Source organism: Elgaria multicarinata, chromosome 16, assembly GCF_023053635.1.
Source record: "Elgaria multicarinata webbii isolate HBS135686 ecotype San Diego chromosome 16, rElgMul1.1.pri, whole genome shotgun sequence".
NCBI lineage: Eukaryota > Metazoa > Chordata > Lepidosauria > Squamata > Anguidae > Elgaria > Elgaria multicarinata.
Genome location: NC_086186.1, coordinates 19,388,900 through 19,408,468, shown reverse-complemented (window position 1 = coordinate 19,408,468; position 19,569 = coordinate 19,388,900). Strand labels below are relative to the sequence as shown.

At 41.3% G+C, this 19,569-nt stretch overlaps 1 protein-coding gene across 3 annotated transcripts in view; it reads left to right on the top strand.

The window, feature by feature from the left end:
* The window catches only part of ABHD2 (abhydrolase domain containing 2, acylglycerol lipase), a 41,929-nt gene extending 26,449 nt beyond the window's left edge, over nt 1-15,480 (top strand). For all 3 annotated transcript variants that reach the window (XM_063142733.1, XM_063142732.1, XM_063142734.1), the window contains 5 exons: nt 2,678-2,770; nt 4,390-4,500; nt 7,319-7,388; nt 8,092-8,176; nt 9,511-15,480. In XM_063142733.1, the coding sequence (XP_062998803.1) occupies nt 2,678-2,770; nt 4,390-4,500; nt 7,319-7,388; nt 8,092-8,176; nt 9,511-9,704 (553 nt within the window). In that variant the 3' untranslated portion in view covers nt 9,705-15,480. The remainder of the gene's footprint in view (nt 1-2,677; nt 2,771-4,389; nt 4,501-7,318; nt 7,389-8,091; nt 8,177-9,510) is intronic.
* The last annotated feature ends 4,089 nt before the right edge of the window (nt 15,481-19,569 follow it).

Sequence of the window (19,569 nt, the reverse complement as noted above, 5' to 3'; positions counted from 1 at the left end):
TAAACGTGATCTCATGCTTTGGTTTTGTAGAGCACAAGGTGAATGCTACAGTTGGTGGCTTTCACAAAAGCGTAGGGTCACAAGCCACTTCCACATTCCTTGTACTCAACTTACTGATCTTTTTGCAAGATCATCAGTCCCTTCCAAGTCTTTAGCTAGGCCAAATACATTTGAGAAATAGTTGTGCCAAGGATTCACTGCTGCCAGATACCCCTTCCATTTAGGATGCTGCTAATGTATTATGGGTTGAAAGCTAGGAGTAAACTAAATGTTACATGCAGACTAGTATAACAGATCCCCAGCAGGTAGTGGTGTGTGTGTGTGTGTCTGTAAATGAAATAGTCCTTGGAAACTGTAATTTGAAGCAACAGGAGATGAAGGTGTGTCTAACATCCATTGTTGGGTTTGGTACCCCTGCCCCTCCACCCCGGTGTTTCTCTGCTCAAAAATGCAGCTTCCTAAATCATCTTTTTAATATATGTGGAAAGTCACCATGCCCAGCCCCATGGCACTAGTGCACAACTGTGAAGATCTCCCACCAGTTTGCACAACACAGAGCAGGAATCATGCACAGCTCACATGGAAGGAGAAGTCATGCGGATATGAAAGCCTTGTGCTGTTTTGTGCTGCATGTTCAGGTCCTGCTTTGTTGATTTGGAGTATTGCACTGAAGATCCAGAGAGGGTGTATAGGAATGTGTATATTCCAAGCTACAGATATTCCAGAAGATGGAGAGCTATAAAAAAGGATCTTAAGCTGCCTGCTTTGTCTATGGTATTTATAGCCATGGCATTACATTACAAGGCCAGATTACAGTAGGATATTGAATGGTAATTAAAGATATTGGGCCTTGATAGATTGAGGAGTCTTTAGATCAGACTAAGCTCTCACCAGTCTTCAAGCAATGAATAGCAGTTGGGGAGGGGGACTTTTTGTGTGTGTTTTTGCAGATCTGATTAAATCGTTGGCACATTTAAAGTAATCTAGCTGTAGTAGAGTATTGAGCTACTATACTTTTTATAGTGCAGGAGCTATCTAGTTTGGTGTAAGTCCAAAACACAAGAGGAGACTGCGGTTATCAAAATCAGCCAAGTATTTCAGCACCCATTTTCACAAATATTTAAGGAAAGCCTTTTAACACAAATAATGAACTTTGCAATTGCAAACATGCTTATTTATACTAAATCCATTGAAATCTGTTAACTACAATGCTGTAGCTGCAGTTATACCTTAACTAAAGAAATTTGAATACTGGCCAGAATTATGGGGTTTTAACACGGAAAGTAAATACTACATAGATCTTTCTGGTTTGGCAAAAGTGTTGAGCGGTACTGTTAGGCTAAGGAAATGGCAACCTCCATATTAACAAAACACATCTTGATGTAGCTCTGGTTTCTAACTGGACAACAAAGCCTCTCCTTATGCTTAAGGCTTTGCAGCTGCAGAAATCTTGTGGCAGGATTAAATCTTTAAAAGCAAGAGGATTAGAAATTGGAACAACACAAGCTTAACATACCATGTCTTCGCACGCCCCCTTCCCTAGAATACTTGTGTTAAACAATGTTTGAACCTGAGAAAAAAGGAGAATGTTGTACGAAGGTAGAACTGACATGTACTTCCCCCCCCCCCACACACACACCAAAAAAAAAGGCTTCTTAAGACTGTGCTACCTTTGGCATTTGTGTTCATTCGGGTTGGAAGGTCAGCTCCTGCCTATCTCTCCTCTCTCATCTCACACTATTACCCCGCTCGTGCCCTCCGCTCCTCTGATGCCATGCTTCTCGCCTGCCCAAGGACCTCCACTTCCCTTACTCGGCTTCGTCCTTTTTCTTCTGCTGCCCCTTACGCCTGGAATGCTCTTCCAGAACACTTGAGAACTACAAATTCAGTCACAGCTTTTAAAACTCAGCTAAAAACTTTTCTTTTCCCTATAGCTTTTAAATATTGAGTTTGTTCTGACTCTATACTGTTAGCTTCACCCCACCCGGTGCCTATTTACACTTCCCTGTGCCTGTTTGCATTCTCTTTCCCTCCTCATTGTTTACTACAACTTTATTAGATTGTAAGCCTATGCAGCAGGGTCTTGCTTTTTACTGTGTTATCTGTACAGCACCATGTACATTGATGGTGCTATATAAATAAATAAATAAATAAATAATAATAATAATAACAACAACAACAACATTTCTGCATAATCTTAAGCACTGAGACTGAGAACTCTGCCTGTGATTTCTCTTGCCTACTAAATCTTGCTAAGTTTTCAGAGTAGTTTTCATACACAGCCTTGAGCTCATTTGCAATGCCTTATCACTCAAGTGAATTTAGGAATTATGTGTTGAGACAACATAAAACTTGAACACTTCCTAGAGTTCTATTTTGCAAGCTGTTTGTTGCCTTTGTCTTCCAGTTTCTGAGACTTTTGTTCCCCCTGCTGGCTGAATCTTTTTCTGGCAGATCCCTGCTGGGCATTGCTATTATGCATTTGAAAAAGTGGCTTTCAAAGATCCACTCCTCTTACATTTCTGGTAGCTTTCGGTGACCCCTTGAAGGAATCAAATCAATTATGTGGAAAAGTTGCCATCTAATTAGAGGACTTCTTGTTGCCAGGACCTGGAAGCTTGCTTTGCCAGTTTTTAATTGATTTCTCCCACCTCCTCTGCCCCATCATTGTCTTTAGGGCACAGGAAACCTTTATGCAGTGGGATCAATGTCGGAGATTTTACAACTTCCTCATGGCAGACAACATGAAGAAAATCATCTTGTCTCACAGGTACGGAAGTACACCTGTTATATTCTAAATGAGCCTCAGTGTCATGCACAGTGCCATAAACTGTTCGAAGTACGGTGTGTAGGTTGTAAGCTTTATTGGCCCAGTCTGGTTTCAGCAGGCTGAACAGGCTACCAACAAAATCTACTCAGTTTCCATTGGATGGGTAGCTACTAAAGAACCACATCTAATAGTAATCTTGCATTTTATTTAAGAAGATCAGTGATATCCTGGCTGGGTGACATAGAGTTTTTCACACAATTCCCCAAGCCAGAATGGGGAAAAAAATCTTTATGGAATTGAGAGACTCCAATTATACATGGGATACAGAGCCTGCTTAATTCATCCCAGATAACTAAATATTTTGAAAACTTAACTGAAAATATTTTAATCTCTCTGTTAAAAAGAAGAGAGAGAGAGAGAGAGAAAAGGAAGTTCTCAGTTGTAAGTATGAGTAACCTTTGGCAGGTTTGAAGAACAGCTTGTTTAATCTGCCAAAACATTTTGTCTCCTTAATGGATCTTTTGTTTTATAACTGCTGTTTGGAGAACAAAGATCATGCATGTGGTCCACAGTCCCTTTTTCTTGTTGTTCTGGGCTCTGTACATCCTCTACTGTCAGGGTTGTTGTTTACTCATGTAATCCACTCCAGTGTCTAATGTATCTTACGGCAGATGTCCCCAGTGAATAGCATATGCTTAAATAACCATTCCAAGTGGCTTATTTGGATGACTTAATGCTGCCACACCTCACTGATGTGACGGCAACCAGATGGAGAAGTAGCTAATACTCCCAATTGTTGGCATGATTACTGCAAATATCCACATCTCTAGCTTGATGCTTCAAGATTATTGCTTTTAACTGGAGAAAGTACTTTGCAGAATGTTTGCAGCCATTTTAGTGTATGGAATGTTTGCTCTTAACAGGACTTAATGAAGTTCTCAACAGAGCAAAAATGTGTGCCCCTTTAAAGGCAATTAAATTCCTAACTGTTTTCACTTTGTGGCACTCCAGGATTTCTCGAACCAACCTCACTCAAGCTGCACCATCAAACACTTCAGGTGTGATTAAGCCAAAATTAAGCACTTCTAAGTCCTAGTAACTTGATTCTCTTCCACTGATTTTATTACATTTTTAATAATTTAAAAATGTCTAGGGTGGTGTATATAGTCCACCCCGCCCCCCCATAACCCAACTGATACCTGCAGCAATCCTGTGAGTAAATTTGCCCTGAGATATCTGGCCCAAGGTAAGCCAGTGAGCTTCATGACTGAGTGGGAATTAGGGTTTGAGGCCACCATTCTAGCCACTACACCGCACTGCCTCGTAAGCACTTCTGACTTTGGCTCAGTTGTACTCTTATGTTTGTGTCTGCACACATGTTAATACCCATGTGCGTATCAAGTTTTTTTTATTAGTTTCATACAGGACAGATTCAAAACTTTATGAAATTGACATGAAATGGGCATCTCAGAGGTGACATTGACATGGATTTTAAGATCTGTGTCCATATAAAGCAATTTCTGAAGCAACCTTCAGATCAACTGTATACCTAGCAGGTATTTTCATGATTACAGTATGTGTATTATGCATAAACTATGGTTTGATTCTGTGTATTTCAGACAAGCTTTGTTTTCTGAGAGCTCTAAAAAACCCCAGTGTTTAGCAGAAACAGACCTGAGCAGACTTCACACAGCAACATCCCTCATGCAGATTGATGACAACATCATGAGGTATGCCAGGAAACAATTTTGGTAACTTCTCCATGCAAATATAGTTTGCCATTTAGTCCTTCCTGAAATGGAGGCTGCTTAAACCATTGAATATATAACTCCTGATAATCCTTTATTGATCTTCTTGTCAGTTGTATACAGATTTGGCTTGCCACATGGTGGTCTTCTATAAGTCTAGCATGCTATAAATAATATTATTGGTGGGTGACGGTAGAGTGCTGAGTTGACTGATCAGATTACATAGTTGAGAGTCTACTGCAAAAAAAAAATATTCTTAAGCCTTTGCTAGAAACCTTTACTACCCTATTTCTTCGATTCTAAGACACACTCCCCCCCCCATATAAACATCTCTAAAAATGGGGTGCGTCTTAGAATCGCAGGTGTGTCTTAGGTTTTTTTTTCTGTTGGTGGTACTGAAATTAGTGTGCGTCTTACAATCGATGGCATCTTACAATCGAAGAAATACGGTATGTCTTCATTCATATCTAGCTCATTCAGCAAACTCCCATAATTGTATTATCTGGTGGGACTGCTTAAATACATGACGGACTGCTTGGTGTAGGCTTATCATATTAGTGCCAAGTGTGTCACTAGGTGTTTTAAGCACCCACTGTGAGATAGGTGCAGATGGGAAAGGTGTTTCTGAAGGAAACATGCGCTAAGGGTCTGTAGTCAAAATATACTGCTGTATTACAATACGTATGGAGAAAATAATTTCTGTTGAGTGCCATCTTCTCTTGGAGGTACTCTGTTAGGACTGCCTGCCAGTGGTGGCCGGAGCCAATAGTGGGTAGGGACACCCTTTCTCTTTCAAACACCAAATTCCCTCTCTTTCTCCCCAACCAACAGCCTGCTGGGGGAGGGACAGATAACTCTCGCCAGAGATCTGAACTGATCACTTGCAGTGGGCTTTTGAAATTAGGCTAAGGAATGCAGGTTTCCTACCCCTTAGTTCTGGGGGGCGGGGGAGTTGTTGTTGTTGTTTTATCCATGCTTACAACTTTCTACACATTGTATTATATAGATTAACTTCTCTCTTGGAGTTTCAAGGGTAGGTTTTCCAGTTCTGAAATGCAATATCATTCAGTAGTCTTCAGTAGAAATTAGATTAAGACTCCCTTGATTAGGAATAGTTTCCCTTACTTGCAAAATATGTTATAGTGATGTGGCAGAAAATCAACCCAGTCTGTAGGGGATTCTCCTTTTTCTTGCTGCCAAGTACTCTTCCTCTATAAAACTCACTTCCCCAAATAGGCATCTGTCTGCTTGCTTATTTTTTCTTGCTTCTATTACTGTTCCCAGGGAATGCTGGAAAACACTGTTTTCAAGCAATTGATAAATGGCCTGTTTATGGACAGTACAAATAGTATTTGGGAAAGGTGGGAGTAATTGAACCCTAACAAAAGAACGTTAGCTCTTGCTAATAGGGTAGGTGGTTCTTAGGTGAAGCAAGAGTCTGACCTGAAAGAAGTTAATTCCGCATTTTTGAAAGGGAGCTGCAATATGATAAGTTGAGGTTCTAGGACAATGGTTCCCAAACTTTTTCAGGTAACCGCCCCCTGGGTTCCACAAACTCATGCCCAGTGCCCCCTACCCTACACTATAAAAATCTTTATTCAGAATAGCGGTTTTCAACGGCCCACTAAGAAAGATAATAAAATTCAAAACAGTAACAATTAATTGAATATTTATTCAAAATCCATTTGCATTTGTTTAGTTTATTCAATTAAACATAATTGATGAACTTGATCCAGTGATACCATCTTTTCAAAGTCTGATAGTCATTGAGCAAGAATATTAGATATCACATTTAGTAACTAGGGTAGAGTACCTCACTATTCTGTAAATTCTTAATGTGATGGATGGGCTTGATGAAATGATACCAGTTTCCCAATGTCTGGTTTAAAGTCACTTAAATGATGAGTCTTAAATCACCATGTTTAGTAATCTGGAGTCGATTTCTTTGCTTGGAGAGAAGTAGGCAGACCGCACTAAAACCACATTCCACCAAATAATGATGTTGGAAATGCAACCAGGAGCTTCTGAAGCACTCTCCATAGTGCAGGATAGCAGTCAGAAATTTCCTTCTGTAACCAAAATTCCTGGTACGATTTCTTAAACTTTGGCTTCAGCTCAATGTTATTTTGCCTCTTAGTTCCCCTCTGCTGCCCCCTTGCCTCTTAATGCCCCCTATGCAATCCCACTGCCCCCAAGGGGGCGGTACCGCCCACTTTGGGAAACACTGTTCTAGGATAATCCATTTGAGTCTCTTTTAAAAAAAATAATAATTTTGAAGCCAAGTACATTCTGCAGCTCAGAAGAAATATATTATATCTAAAGAAGAATTAGCGGTATATTTGGTGGTAACTTCTCTAGCTTTAGGTATTGCTGGTCAATCAGAATTAAAATATAATATATATAACCCCTTACCAGGCATCCATCTTACACCTTCCTTGCGTAGTCTTTAATTCCTTAGCTAACTGTTTACTTAAACAGCTACGATCTTAAACTTTGATGCTTCCTTTGCCAGAACAATCTGGGAATGAAATTTAGCTATTGCACTTGGCAGCTAAGAACAAGAGGAATTTGTAAATGCCTCTGTATTCTCTGGATGTTTCATTAAACAATTCATTCTAAAGCCTAAACAGACTTCAGGCTTTAAAATGCATAGACATAATAATTTCAAACGTTTTATTTATGGGAACTCTTCTGATTCTGACTGTAGGAATTAGAAGACAACCGCACATAATTCAGTAGCCAACCCACCCACCCCAAAAAACCCTCTCTCATGTGTCAATTTTCTCTCTCTGTATCTCAGGAAATTCCATGGCTACAACTCCTTAAAAGAATACTATGAACAGGAAAGCTGCCTGCACTACTTGCAAAGAGTGAGTTCCTACAGTAAATATTGTCATCTTGGTTCTCTTTATTGGAATGGAAAACCATGTATTGAAATCTTGACATGCACCACTCGTATGTGTATGTGTGAGATTATTTTTGAAGGGGGAGAGCAGTCCAGTGCATTAGATAATAATAAAAAATAATCTCTGAATATAACTATAGTGTGCCAGGTTTATAGCACACGTGCTTGAATGATGATTCTAAGCAGAAGATTTTATGTAGCACTTTATGGAGAGTTGCAGATGGCCTTGCAACATATAGCTTAAAAAATTACGGTATAGTCAACTGGTAAGAAATATGCTGATCTGTGAAATTGATTCTGAACACCTGGCTTGGATTGAATGCTATGATAGTATGTGTTTAAAAGCCACTCTTGAAACAGTTCGGAGAAATACCATTCTTGCTCCAGCTTATTGTCTGGATGCTTTTCCAAATGTAAAGCATTAAATTAAATGTGAGAGAAAATGGATGTGTAATGCTTTTTAACAAGGTGCCATGGATTATGGCTCTGCTAGGCATCTCCAGTCTTGTACTGATAAGCTTTCGTTATCAGTTTTACACATGCGTTTCTGCAGGTACCGGACCACCACAATTGTGACTTCATACAAAGGTTGCAAGTAGTTTTTTATGTTGTTGAGAGAAACACATTCAGGTACAAATATGTAACTCACTTCTCTTTTCTGCCTGCAGATCTTTGTTCCCCTCTTGCTGGTTAATGCTGCTGATGACCCTCTGGTACATGATAGCCTCCTATCGATCCCAAGAGCACTCTCAGGTGAACTGAGACTTTCACTAAACACTTTCCTTTCTGAACCACACTGTATTCTGGAAGAAATATACAGTGGTGGCCAAAATTATGGACACTTCTTTAAATTTTCATGTTTTGAAACTTTGCATGCTTATAGAAAATGTTCTGTTTCATGAAATTCAAATGTTAATATATCAATTGAAAGAGAATTTAATCCTGAATTCAATACAAAAAAAACAGAGTGCAAATATCCGCCGTACAAAAAAAGTTATGCTTACTTTAGTCTAAAAACAAACACAGGTGTGATTGAGTGAAGAAGCGGATTGGAATTGCAAACCCTACTGGCCAATCTCAGTCCTTGTTCTGGGGACCAATCACATGGCAGTAGCTGCGATACATCTTGTTTCAAGTTGGGGAAAATCAATTTTACTGTTTGTTCTGTAACTGAAGTGCAATTGGAGATTGAAAATTTCAAAAAGTGTGCACAGTTTTAGCCACCACTGTACATGGCCCTGAATGAACTCGGCCTGCTTCCTTTCTTCTAGACTCTGCTCAAAGTTTCTGAATCCCAAGCAGTCTGCAAGGCAATGATGCTTTGTGATAACCTAGATTTGGGGGTCTATGGAGAGAGGTTAAGTTTGTAACCCATGGAATCTGCCAGGTTGTAATTGCTCAATATAGTGCCATCAGTGTCCATGTGCTTTGCAGGGAACAAAAGGATCAGGAGCTTAAAATATCAAATTAGATGCAGGGGTAATATTTATTTATTTTATTTATTTAGAGTATTTTTATCCCGCACCTCAGCCAAAAGGCTCTCGGAGCGGCTTACAATGTATCAATAAAGAAGACAGTCCCTACCCTCAGGCTTACATTCTAAAAAAAAGACGTGACACACAAGGAAAAGTGGATGGGGAGGGAAGAGGGAGAAAATAAAAAGAAATTAAGGAGACTGTTTAGGCTGGTGGGAAGGCCCTGCTCCGTCCTCTCATCTCCCAATGGAGGGGCAAACCAACAGCTCCTTCTTCCCCACAAGGTGAAGATGTTAGCCCTGTGGGGGGGGGGGGTGTCCAACTGAAGCAGAGCAAGTGGAAGGGGTGTCCTGATTTGTAGAAGGTACAGCGGCAAATATGTAGCACAGACTTGGTTTTTATAGCTTGCAATCCTCCATCTTGATTAATGCAGCCTATTTGTGATAGGAGTATGATGCCTCGTACTTGGAGCACTGTTCACTGCATGTTAAGTCGACTTACTTTCCCTTAAACCTGAGATCTTATTCCATCATTGGGCAAGATACCATATTCTGGTAAGATGCAGAGCTAATCAAGTTGAGTGATTAACTTTGTTTTTTTTTACTCTTGCAGAAAAGCGGGAGAACGTCATGTTTGTTTTGCCATTGCACGGAGGCCACCTGGGCTTCTTTGAGGGTGCGGTACTCTTTCCTGAGCCCCTCACCTGGATGGATAAGCTTGTGGTGCAATACACCAATGCCATCTGCCAGTGGGAGAAGAATACATCTCAGTGCTCTGATACAGAACAATCATCTGGCCAAGAATAAAAGATCCCAAAGAGTTTTCAGGTTGTTTCACCTTAATCTCCATCTTCTGGAATTCTTCTATTCTTACCCCTGTTTTTCCGGGCCTGTTTTCTGAGCATCTTGTTCTTGGGGTTTGACCACAGTGTTTCATGCCAAAGCTGAGTTACAAGAGGGGCTAAGGTCTGATTTTGAGCAACTTGGAAGTATGTCTGAACATTTGCAGTGCTCTCGTGCATGGAAAGAACTGATGCACGGTATTGGTAGGTTGTTTGTTTCAAGTTTCTGAAACCAGTGCAGCAACCGAAGTTCCTTGAAAGGAGCGAGAAGTTTCAGTGCTCTTGACTCTCTGCTCACCCTTTCGCTGACTGGAAAACCGAACAAAAATAACCTCATCTGGTTTTTGCAAAACTTGTATAGGTGTCAGTGATGTGAGTCAGGAGTTGCATTCTCTTTGTGGTTGCATTTCCCCACCCCACGACCACCCCACCAGCAGGGGGAGAAATGTATATCAAACTAGAAGAAACCAGCCGTTCATGTCTGCAAGTCAACAGTATGGGTACAAAGCAAAGGAAAAGATACGGAGCTTTGACTTTCCAGAATTGCATCCCTTCGTGAGAGGGTTGTTTTTGCCCTTTCTGATTAATGCACTTCTAGGGTTTAGATTGCTTTGTGAAAGTATTTGGAGTGTTATCTACACTTCAATTGCTCCAGGTTTTTGGAGTGATGGCTGAGTGTGCTGTCGGACGTTTTGCTTTTCGTTGGGACTTCGCGCATAGACGGTTATTGGCTTGATCAATCCAATGGATTCCCTGCTGTGTTACTACTTGAGACTTAACAAGTAGCCTTGTGATATTTGCCTTTTCTAATGTAAGGAATCTTATTTTGACCAAGACTTCTGTGTGCTCTTAACCCAGGCCTTTTAATATGGTCTCTGAACAGAAGCCAGTTACTATCAGCCTGTGGGTTGTTCAGTTTTTTGTTTTGTTTTTCTAGAGTACTTCATAGCAAATCAATATATATATATCCTCTTAGGAACTTTGTGTATGAAGGATAGGGAAAATACGATATCATGCTCTTTATTGCCTCGCCCATCACTCATGTACACTAGTATGACACATAAAAATAAATCTTCTCCATGTCCTGTTTTAGAGGAGTTGGGGATTAGGTGTCAACAATGCTAAATATATTTATTTCTGTATTAAATGCCTTTACAGTTACTGGATTCTATAGGAACCATTTTAGAAGTCCAGTGCTCCACATGGTAGTCCTTCAGCCCAAAGGTATTAGCAGGAAATGGGTGAGTGTTGCAATAGTGTGAGATACAATGAAGAAGCAGTTTCTTTGCTACCACACAACTGAGGCAGATTTCTGCACTGAACCAGAGCGTTTCTACCCTGGAAGAAAAACTGTACAACCATCAAAATAATAATTTTTTAAAAATTGATTATTTAGATGACTCTTAAGACAGTAAAACTTTGTGGTCAGACTCTACTTTTACTTCCCTTCAGAATTGTCAGCTTTCTCTCTTGTGGCCCCCTTTCACCTCTGTTTTTACAGCAGTTTTCGTGCATTGCAATTCCCATATCAGTTAGCACTTTATTATTTCGACCTTTAACTTTGCTACCTAGGCACTTTAATTATTGTGTGGGTTTTTTTTTTGGTATGGTTGTATCTTACATGGACAGGAATTCTTTCTGAACTTGAATGCTGTGTAGAGCTTCTCCTGCCACATCTTTGAAATGCAGAAAGATGTATGTTGTATTCATGGTTATTATTATTTTTTAAATTGAGCAATAATTAGCTACTGTAGCAAAGGTGCATTTCTCACATCAGGAATCAAACTCCTTCAGCCTTAGTCCAGCAACCTAGGCCTGTTCAGCAATCTGTGTAACCTAAGCGTAGCTTGTCAAGTGAGAGAACGCAGGTTTTTTTACTCTTCCAGATAGGCAGAAATGACCAAGCCAAATAGGGCAAGATTTGGCCAGTGAGCTTATTCCTTCCCCCACCTCAAAACAGTAGGTTTTACATTTTTACCCAGCCTATTTTTATATTGGCCTTTAGCATTTCTTGCTATATCAATAAAGAGCCAAAATCCAGTATAGGGAGACTAAAACTTTATGTGCAGCTAAACTAGAAACCTGCACTGCTTATAGAACTACTAGGAATTTCTCTTCTACTTGAGCAGAATGAGATGCTTAAATCAATTTCGGTTACTACAATACATAAAATGGCTAAATAAGTTAATGTGGCATATTTATCCTCAAACCACTTACATTTTAGAAAGTAAGCTCTATGAGGGAGTCTGTTATTGGTTCACATCACTTCAGTCTCTAACATATTAGTTTACCCTCCTCCCTGTTCTGCAGCCATTTCTCCAAATCCACCTTTCAATAAGAAAAATAGTTCCCCTTGATCTGTTACTGAGAGCCATCTTTCTTTCCAGCCTCACTTTTTCAAGTGTGGCTACTTTGTGGTGGAATTTAACACAAGGAAAATATAATTGATCTATGACAAAATAAGACCTTGTTGCATTTAAAACATGTTGACCAGGTTTGGATGACATGCTGCAACTTATTTAACCTATGATGAACAGTGGCACCCACGGGTGCCATATTGTATATCCAGTCCCTGCTTGGGGGTTGTTCTGTTGTGCGAACCCGCCAAGCATGGGTTAAACAACCCCATGTAACCCATGATCTGTTTTATGTTAAACAATACTCGTATAACCCATGTTCGCTGGATTTGTATTACACAAATGGGTTACATATTCAAAATGGCAGCCACATGTGCAGCAGCCTCATCTGGTTTAAGTAACTCATGGCAGGCTGTCATGTCGTGCAAACAGCCCCACTGTAATCTAACAAAAACTAGATTACCGTGCAAACAAAGTATTTTATTACCTTCCTTTGCTGAAGATGGGTGTGAGTGCAACTTTCTATTGTTTTTAACCAGGTACAGATTGGTTTTGTGTGCGGACAGGAAAAGGAGTTGATGCCTGATTTTAAAGGCATTCTTAAGCTTTGGTACTCAGGGAATACATGTCCATGCACCTATATAATTAGTCCTTTCAAGGAGGAACATTTAATATGATTAAATTCTTTTAAATTGGCGGAGCAGCACTGTCAAAACAACAAAACCAAGAACCCATAACCCTTGACATTTTGATTTTTTGCTCCATGAAATGTAAAAAAGACTTTTGTCGACCACCCACAAAGTGGAGTTGTACAAAGAGATGGCTTGTCAGAAATGTACCTCTTCTTGTGTCACAAACCTGATCTTCTCCCCTATCCTGCAAATGAGACAACCTAGGAGCCCTGTCAATTTGCTTGTGGGTTAGCTCTAAACTGAATGTCCCGTTCCCCCCCCCCCCCCAAAAAAAAACATGTCTTCTGTAGGGGGAAGAATGGGATGAGTTTGACCAGGTAGAGGTTGCACAAATTCCAGTTAAAACAAATAGTCTTCATAATGCTAAACATCTATTCACATTTTTCAGTAAAATTGGGATGTTGCTGTGATGCATCTTCCTGAGGCTGTAAGTGAAGTGGACTGGTCTGTCTCAAGCTCCTTTCGAAAATTAGCGCTGAGAAACAGATCGGCAAGGAGATTGCGTATGTTGAAATTGCATATGTTTTCCACCCCAAATTACCTCCCAGTAAAATGGTCCTTCTGTTACCACTTTTCCCTGGATACTTTGGTCTGGTCTTCTTTGCTTTGTATGGTCAAATTCCTCCTTGGGGTAGGACTGTGTGCTATGGCTCCTATGTGGAGGCCATTTGTAATTGTGTGTGGCAGCTCACCACATAGACTCTGTTTGGGGACTTCTTAATTACACCCCTTCCAACCTTTCTTTTTCATGAAAATTGTCCATGGCTCCTCGGTGAGCTGCTGCATTAATGGTCTGCCATGCGGCAGGAGCCATGACATCAAGTGATTTTTAAGGTAACCTTCATCAGGCAACTGTAAAGCATACATCTTCAGTGATAACGTTGTGCAGCATCTTGTACACTGTAAGTCCGTTTTAGAGTTAATGTCTTGGCAGCCTGTTGATGTCTGCATTACAAGTAGCCTGGTTTGGGGTGAAATGTTTATATCCCAAATGTGTGTTGGTTCACAAAGGAACCTTAGGGGTGCACATTTTTTGAAAACTGGCTTTGGTTGCATGTAAAGGCTTATAGGAGTAGGTAGAAGATCATGTTTACAACCCTATTCATCCCAGAGACACGGTGAAAAGATGAAACAAATTCACAATTATCAGCACTTCCATTGGCAAATTCTCTTATAATGGGCGTGTCCCTGTATTTGGCTACATACCACTTCTCCCAGGAAGCTGTTCCTCACAAATTGCATTGTCTTACTGGTGTGGGCCCCTCCTTTGGAGTTGCTGCCAGAATAGTACTTCCAGGTCTCTTATCTGGGATTTTATCATAAGAAAATGGAAACTCCTCTACAGGGAGACTCACAGAGCGGGGTGTCCAGTTTGTAAGAAGTCGTGACACCAGTAATAGTAACCCATAAGAAAGTTGTAAGAGTCCAAGCCACAACTCCTGCCATATATCCATTTTAATGGCAATTCTCCTTTGCTGTATGTTATGCTGTGATCTTAGTGCCATACCAGGTGCACTTATTGTAGTTGATCTAAATAAGGGCAAACACAACTTGTTGTTGGTGTAGTAATTTTGGAAGTGAGGGTTGTTTGCTCGCCTTAGAGAGCAAAGACGACACTGCAATAGGGGTACCATGCGATGCTGCTGGAGTGTGCGGCCTTTGTTGCAAACATCCTGTTGTGCTGTCTACACATGTGCTCGTCTGGAATAATTTTCTTTAAATCTGCTTTTCTCTTGAAGGGGGTTAGGCGTTGATGCATGACAAAATGGGATGAAATCATCTGGGCGGAATGGAGGGAGGGTGATCTGGGCGGAATTTCTTTCTTTCTTTCTTTCTTAAATCAAGAACTGTACTGTATCTCATTTAAGCATCTGGTGTTCTGATCTTTTTGCTGGTTACATTGAAGGGCACAACCATGAAAGGGCAGCATTTACTAAGCTGGAACTGAGAATTGGCATTCCTTCCCCTTCCCCTTTTCCCCCTCTTTCCATATTTTTTTTTGCAGCCAGAGGAGTCTGTCCTGATTTTCTCTGCGCAGGAAGGCATCATTTTAACTCCTCAGTTCCTGGGACCACCAAGTTCCCGGCAGTGTTGCGGATTGTAGTCCTAGCGGAGAAACCCATAATCTCAGAACTCCTGAGACGCGGTTTTTATCATTCAACATAAATACAGATTTGCTGATAGCAAGATTTTTACTTTTCGAATTTTTGCTATACGCAGCAGTATTTCTGCTTGTATAAACAGCCTTGCCCCTATTGAAGGAGGCTCAGTTTCATATCAGAGTGGCTAGTTAAAAGTATTGCTTTATCCCAACATCAGCACTTATTCGAAGTGGCTGTTGTGAACTGGGAACTTTGAGAACTTAATCCGCCATCAAGTTTTATCAGTGGCGGGGTCCAGGCCACATGAATCTATGTCCTTCCAAGCTAATTTCATCATGGCTGTTTTTGAAGCATTTGTGTTTGGTCATAATTCATAGATTCATTCTGGGCAGTGTTTCTCCTGACTTAAGAAAGCACAACATTTTAAAGAGAAACTCCCATTTCCTCCCCTCTCCTCCTGAACATACCCAATCAGAAGGATATCCCAATACCTCAGGAAGCTAGACCTGTACCTGTGCGCTCTTTTTATTTCTGTCACTGCAGCTGCCTTATTGGAGTGAGTTGAGTGTTTGGGGTGTTCTTAGTTTTTTTAGTTTTTTTTTTTTAAAAAAAGCCTCTTAAACCTCAGTTTTTTGTTATTTGGCAATTTTTGCTTCCAAATAGACATTTTGGAAACCGTAATTTCCACATTCCTAATTACTTTGGAAACAAAAATGCTGCCCTGAAAAGGTTCCATGTGTGTAAGTGACTCTTGTTGCTCCTGGTTCCTTGTCGGACTCTTAGGAACCGGTTGTTTTGGGGATGAAGATTTGCAATTAGCAATGCAATTTTTCTAAATCTGCTAACGTTTCAAGTGTGTCCTTGATATTGTTTTGGTTTTGTTTTGTGTGTAATAAACAGAGGTTGTTGCGGAACAGAGTAATTTTGTTATTTGATTCAATGGAATTTCTTTGCTTAAAAAAAATAAAGAACAAATGAGTTCAAAACATGTTTTTATGTCTCATCATTGGTTTCTAATGACTTGGGCCAGGGGTGGACACATTTAGGCCTGTGGGATCTACTTTTCTTTTTTTACCAAAACCCAGAGGTGCAACAACCAAAGATAAGTGCAAAATAGTGATGGAGGGGTGCCAAGCCAGATGCAAAATGTCAACTCAGAGGCAGAACATGTCCACATGAGCCGGCCTACACGTACAAATCTGCTTCTGAGTAAATACAGATCAGCGATTCTAACACACCACTCTAAACGTGACCAGCCAAACTGGTCAAAGACAATTAATGAATATTCATATTTTACGGGTGAAGAACACGGAGGCTGTGAGAGGTGTGATTGGTACAAGGACAGCCATGGCAGGTTTTTTTTATTATTATTAAACTTGAGGTTTTACTTATTGTAGAATTATTGGGAAGTCACAAACCCTTGGAGGTGTCCTGCAAATCACTCAGGTCTATCATTTGCTCCTGATCTACTTTCTGCCCGCTTCTGGATTAGGAACTTTTCAACAAAATTCCTTTTAATGTTAAATAGGACTACTGGATTTTGCGATAGTGGCATTTTAGCTGAGCTGCCTGCGTACCTCAGAAGGGCTTGGCTGCCCTTGGCTGAATTGGCTCAGATGATAGAAACAGGGCAAGCAGAATCATAGAATCGTAGAGTTGGAAGGGGTCTCTAAGGCCATCAAGTCCAACTCCCTGCTCAATGCAGGAATCCACCTTAAAGCATTCCTGACAGATGTCTTCAATGCCTTGAGTGTGGGAGAGCCCACAACCTCTCTAGGCAATTGGTTCCATTGTCTGTCTGTCTGTCTCTCTCACTCACACACTCCCCCCTTCCCCCCCCTCTCTCTCTCACACACACGCACCATTAACTATGTTGTGGGAATGGCTTCTCCAGACGTGGAAGTTTAGAAAAATCAACCACCACCAAGTAGAGACCTGGAGAAGGTGAAGGCAGGTTATGAAAAAGTAGCAGGCCTAGGAAGGAGGGTTATTAAGAAGAATGAGGGCACAAGGAGGCTGGAGGAAGTGTTAGAAGGGAACAAAAGCTGGGATAGAGTAAAAGCAGAGTTGTAAAGGTGTACAAGGCCAAAGTACACAAACTGTTTGAATTAGCTGGCCAAATATTTGGCTGCAGGCCTTTAGTCAACAATATTCACAGCGGACTGCATGAAGGGCCACAGTTTTTTGCATTGTGACCCTTATTTAAAAGGTGGTGAATTTTGACCTGACACACCTTTGCAACTCTGGAGTCAAGCTATGTAATCCACAGGGTTACATTGCATGCTACAACACGCTGCAGGTATGGACTGCTTGTTTGCCCAAATTCCATGCCCTTAGAAAAATGGTAGGTCAAGGAGACAGTTCAACAGGAACTGTTTTCTATGACTTGTTTGTTTTGTGTGATCCAGCAAGAGATCTTTTCTCTGTGTACTGGTTTAGGAGAGGCTAAAGGAATGAGGGTTGCAAACTGAAAGGGGAGCAGGGACCAGTTTCTGTTTCCAGCTTTCTGCTAAACTTTGGGAGATAATAGTCTCTGCCTTTCCCTTCCCGGACTCAACATGAGCGAATTCAATTCGGAAGAGTGGAAGAGGAACGCCTGATCCCATCCGTGTCCCCTGCTCTGCCATAAGCCCTTAATGTCTCTGGGTAGGATGACCTTGTGCTACTGATGTGGGTGGCTGAAGCAGCCTCCATCCTGCTCCATTCAGAAAGGGCCCCCATCTCCTCTACAGCTTCAGAGCAGACATCCTGTTTGGCTTGAGTGGGAGCCAGTGGTCTAATGAATGCCCCTCTTGTAGGCGTCTTCAAGGTCTTTCAATTTCAGAAGGACCCCTGCTGGTTTGCTTTGCAAACCAAACAGGCCTGGCATTTTGCTGTAAGGAGAGAGGTGGAAACAGCCATAGATCTAATTTCATGGAACAAGGAGTAGAACAGAGGAGAGAATCCGCTTCTCTTTGGGTAGTATTTCTCCTTCCCGTTTGTGCGGGTGTTTGTTGCGAGAAGGGACTAGGTTTCAAACGTGGATTGTATATGAATAAAGTGATCAACTGATTACATCACTGCGCACCTCTGGTTGAATTTTACTGTGCGGGGAATGCAACGAACCCATTGTCAAGTTTAAAATCTGAGTCTTTTCTTCACCAAGGGCATGGTGAAAATTGCCAAGTAGTTGTGCTGGCTTTGGGACTTCATGGCTGGACCTGCTCAGCCACAAATGCAGCACAGTCTAAAAATGTCCCTCATGTTCTTCTGGAGCCTAGGAATCCAGCATGCAGGGTAGGCAAAAATTGTTTAAGTAAACCAGTAATGCAAGCTCGATGGAAGGAACTGCAGCACTGTGGATCTTATTATTATTATTATTTATTTATATAGCACCATCTATGTACATGGTGCTGCACAGACCACACAGTAAATAGCAAGACCCTGCCGCATAGGCTTACAATCTAATAAAGTTGTAGTAAACAATAAGGAGGGAAAGAGAATGCAAACAGGCACAGGGAAGTGTAAACAGGCACCGGGTAGGTTGAAGCTAACAGTATAGAGTCAGAACAAACTCAATGTTTAAAAGCTATAGGGAAAAGAAAAGTTTTTAGCTGAGTTTTAAAAGCTGTGATTGAGTTGGTAGTTCTCAAGTGTTCTGGAAGAGCGTTCCAGGCATGAGGGGCAGCAGAGGAAAAAGGACGAAGCCGAGTAAGGGAAGTGGAGGTCCTTGGGCAGGTGAGAAGCATGGCATCAGAGGAGCGAAGAGCACGAGCGGGGCAATAGTGTGAGATGAGAGAGGAGAGATAGGCAGGAGCTAGACCGTGAAAAGCTTTGAAGGTCAACAGGAGAAGTTTATATTGGATTCTGGAGTGAATTGGAAGCCAATGAAGAGATTTCAGAAGCAGAGTGACATGGTCAGAGCGGCGGGCCAGGAAGATGATCTTAGCGGATCTAGGATCTCTTACCTAGGAGCCCACAGAGATTTTGAGCTTGCTCTGATGGTAAAGCCACCATGCAACCACTTCAGCATCTTCTCAAGTGCTTTTCATTCCGATCTTCTCGCGTTGCCTGGAAAAAGGCTGGATAATTTTGGCGACATGAGAATAGACGATACCCTCGCTTTAAACAAGGCTGTGGTACCACTCTCAATGAGCTTCTTTCTGGGACATCCAGTAAAGCTATATTTAAAATATAGCTCTGTGCAGCCGGCCTCACAATTTTCCACACTATTTGTAGGCAGAGGGGGCCCTTTCAACAGGGAGGGAGAGGAGAAATTCTCCGAACAATTTCTCGAAGCGGGGCTCACCGTTAGCAGTGGTTGTAGCACGTTTTCCTTTTTCCTGGTTGTTGTTTTTTGGGTGGGTGTGTGGGTGTGTGTTGCATTACAATCGTTTTTGGTAGACTTCTTTAAAGTTACTTTATCCTTGTGAGGCGGTTGTGAACATTGTGTGTATTTCTTCCTTTCTATGGCACTCTGCAGCCTTCCTGACTGCCCAGCCTACCTGATCTGAAAAAGCCGGTGGGTGGGGGAGGCATTTCCTCATGATGTCTTTCCCTGAGCTTTAATTCAAGCGTGGGAAGCTGCAACAGCCAGAGAGATCATTGTACAAAGAAAGACAGGACAAACGTTCTCCCCTCCTCTCTCCTTGCCCCACCTCATTAGTAAGGTAAGCACAAGAATCCTGAAATCTCACCAC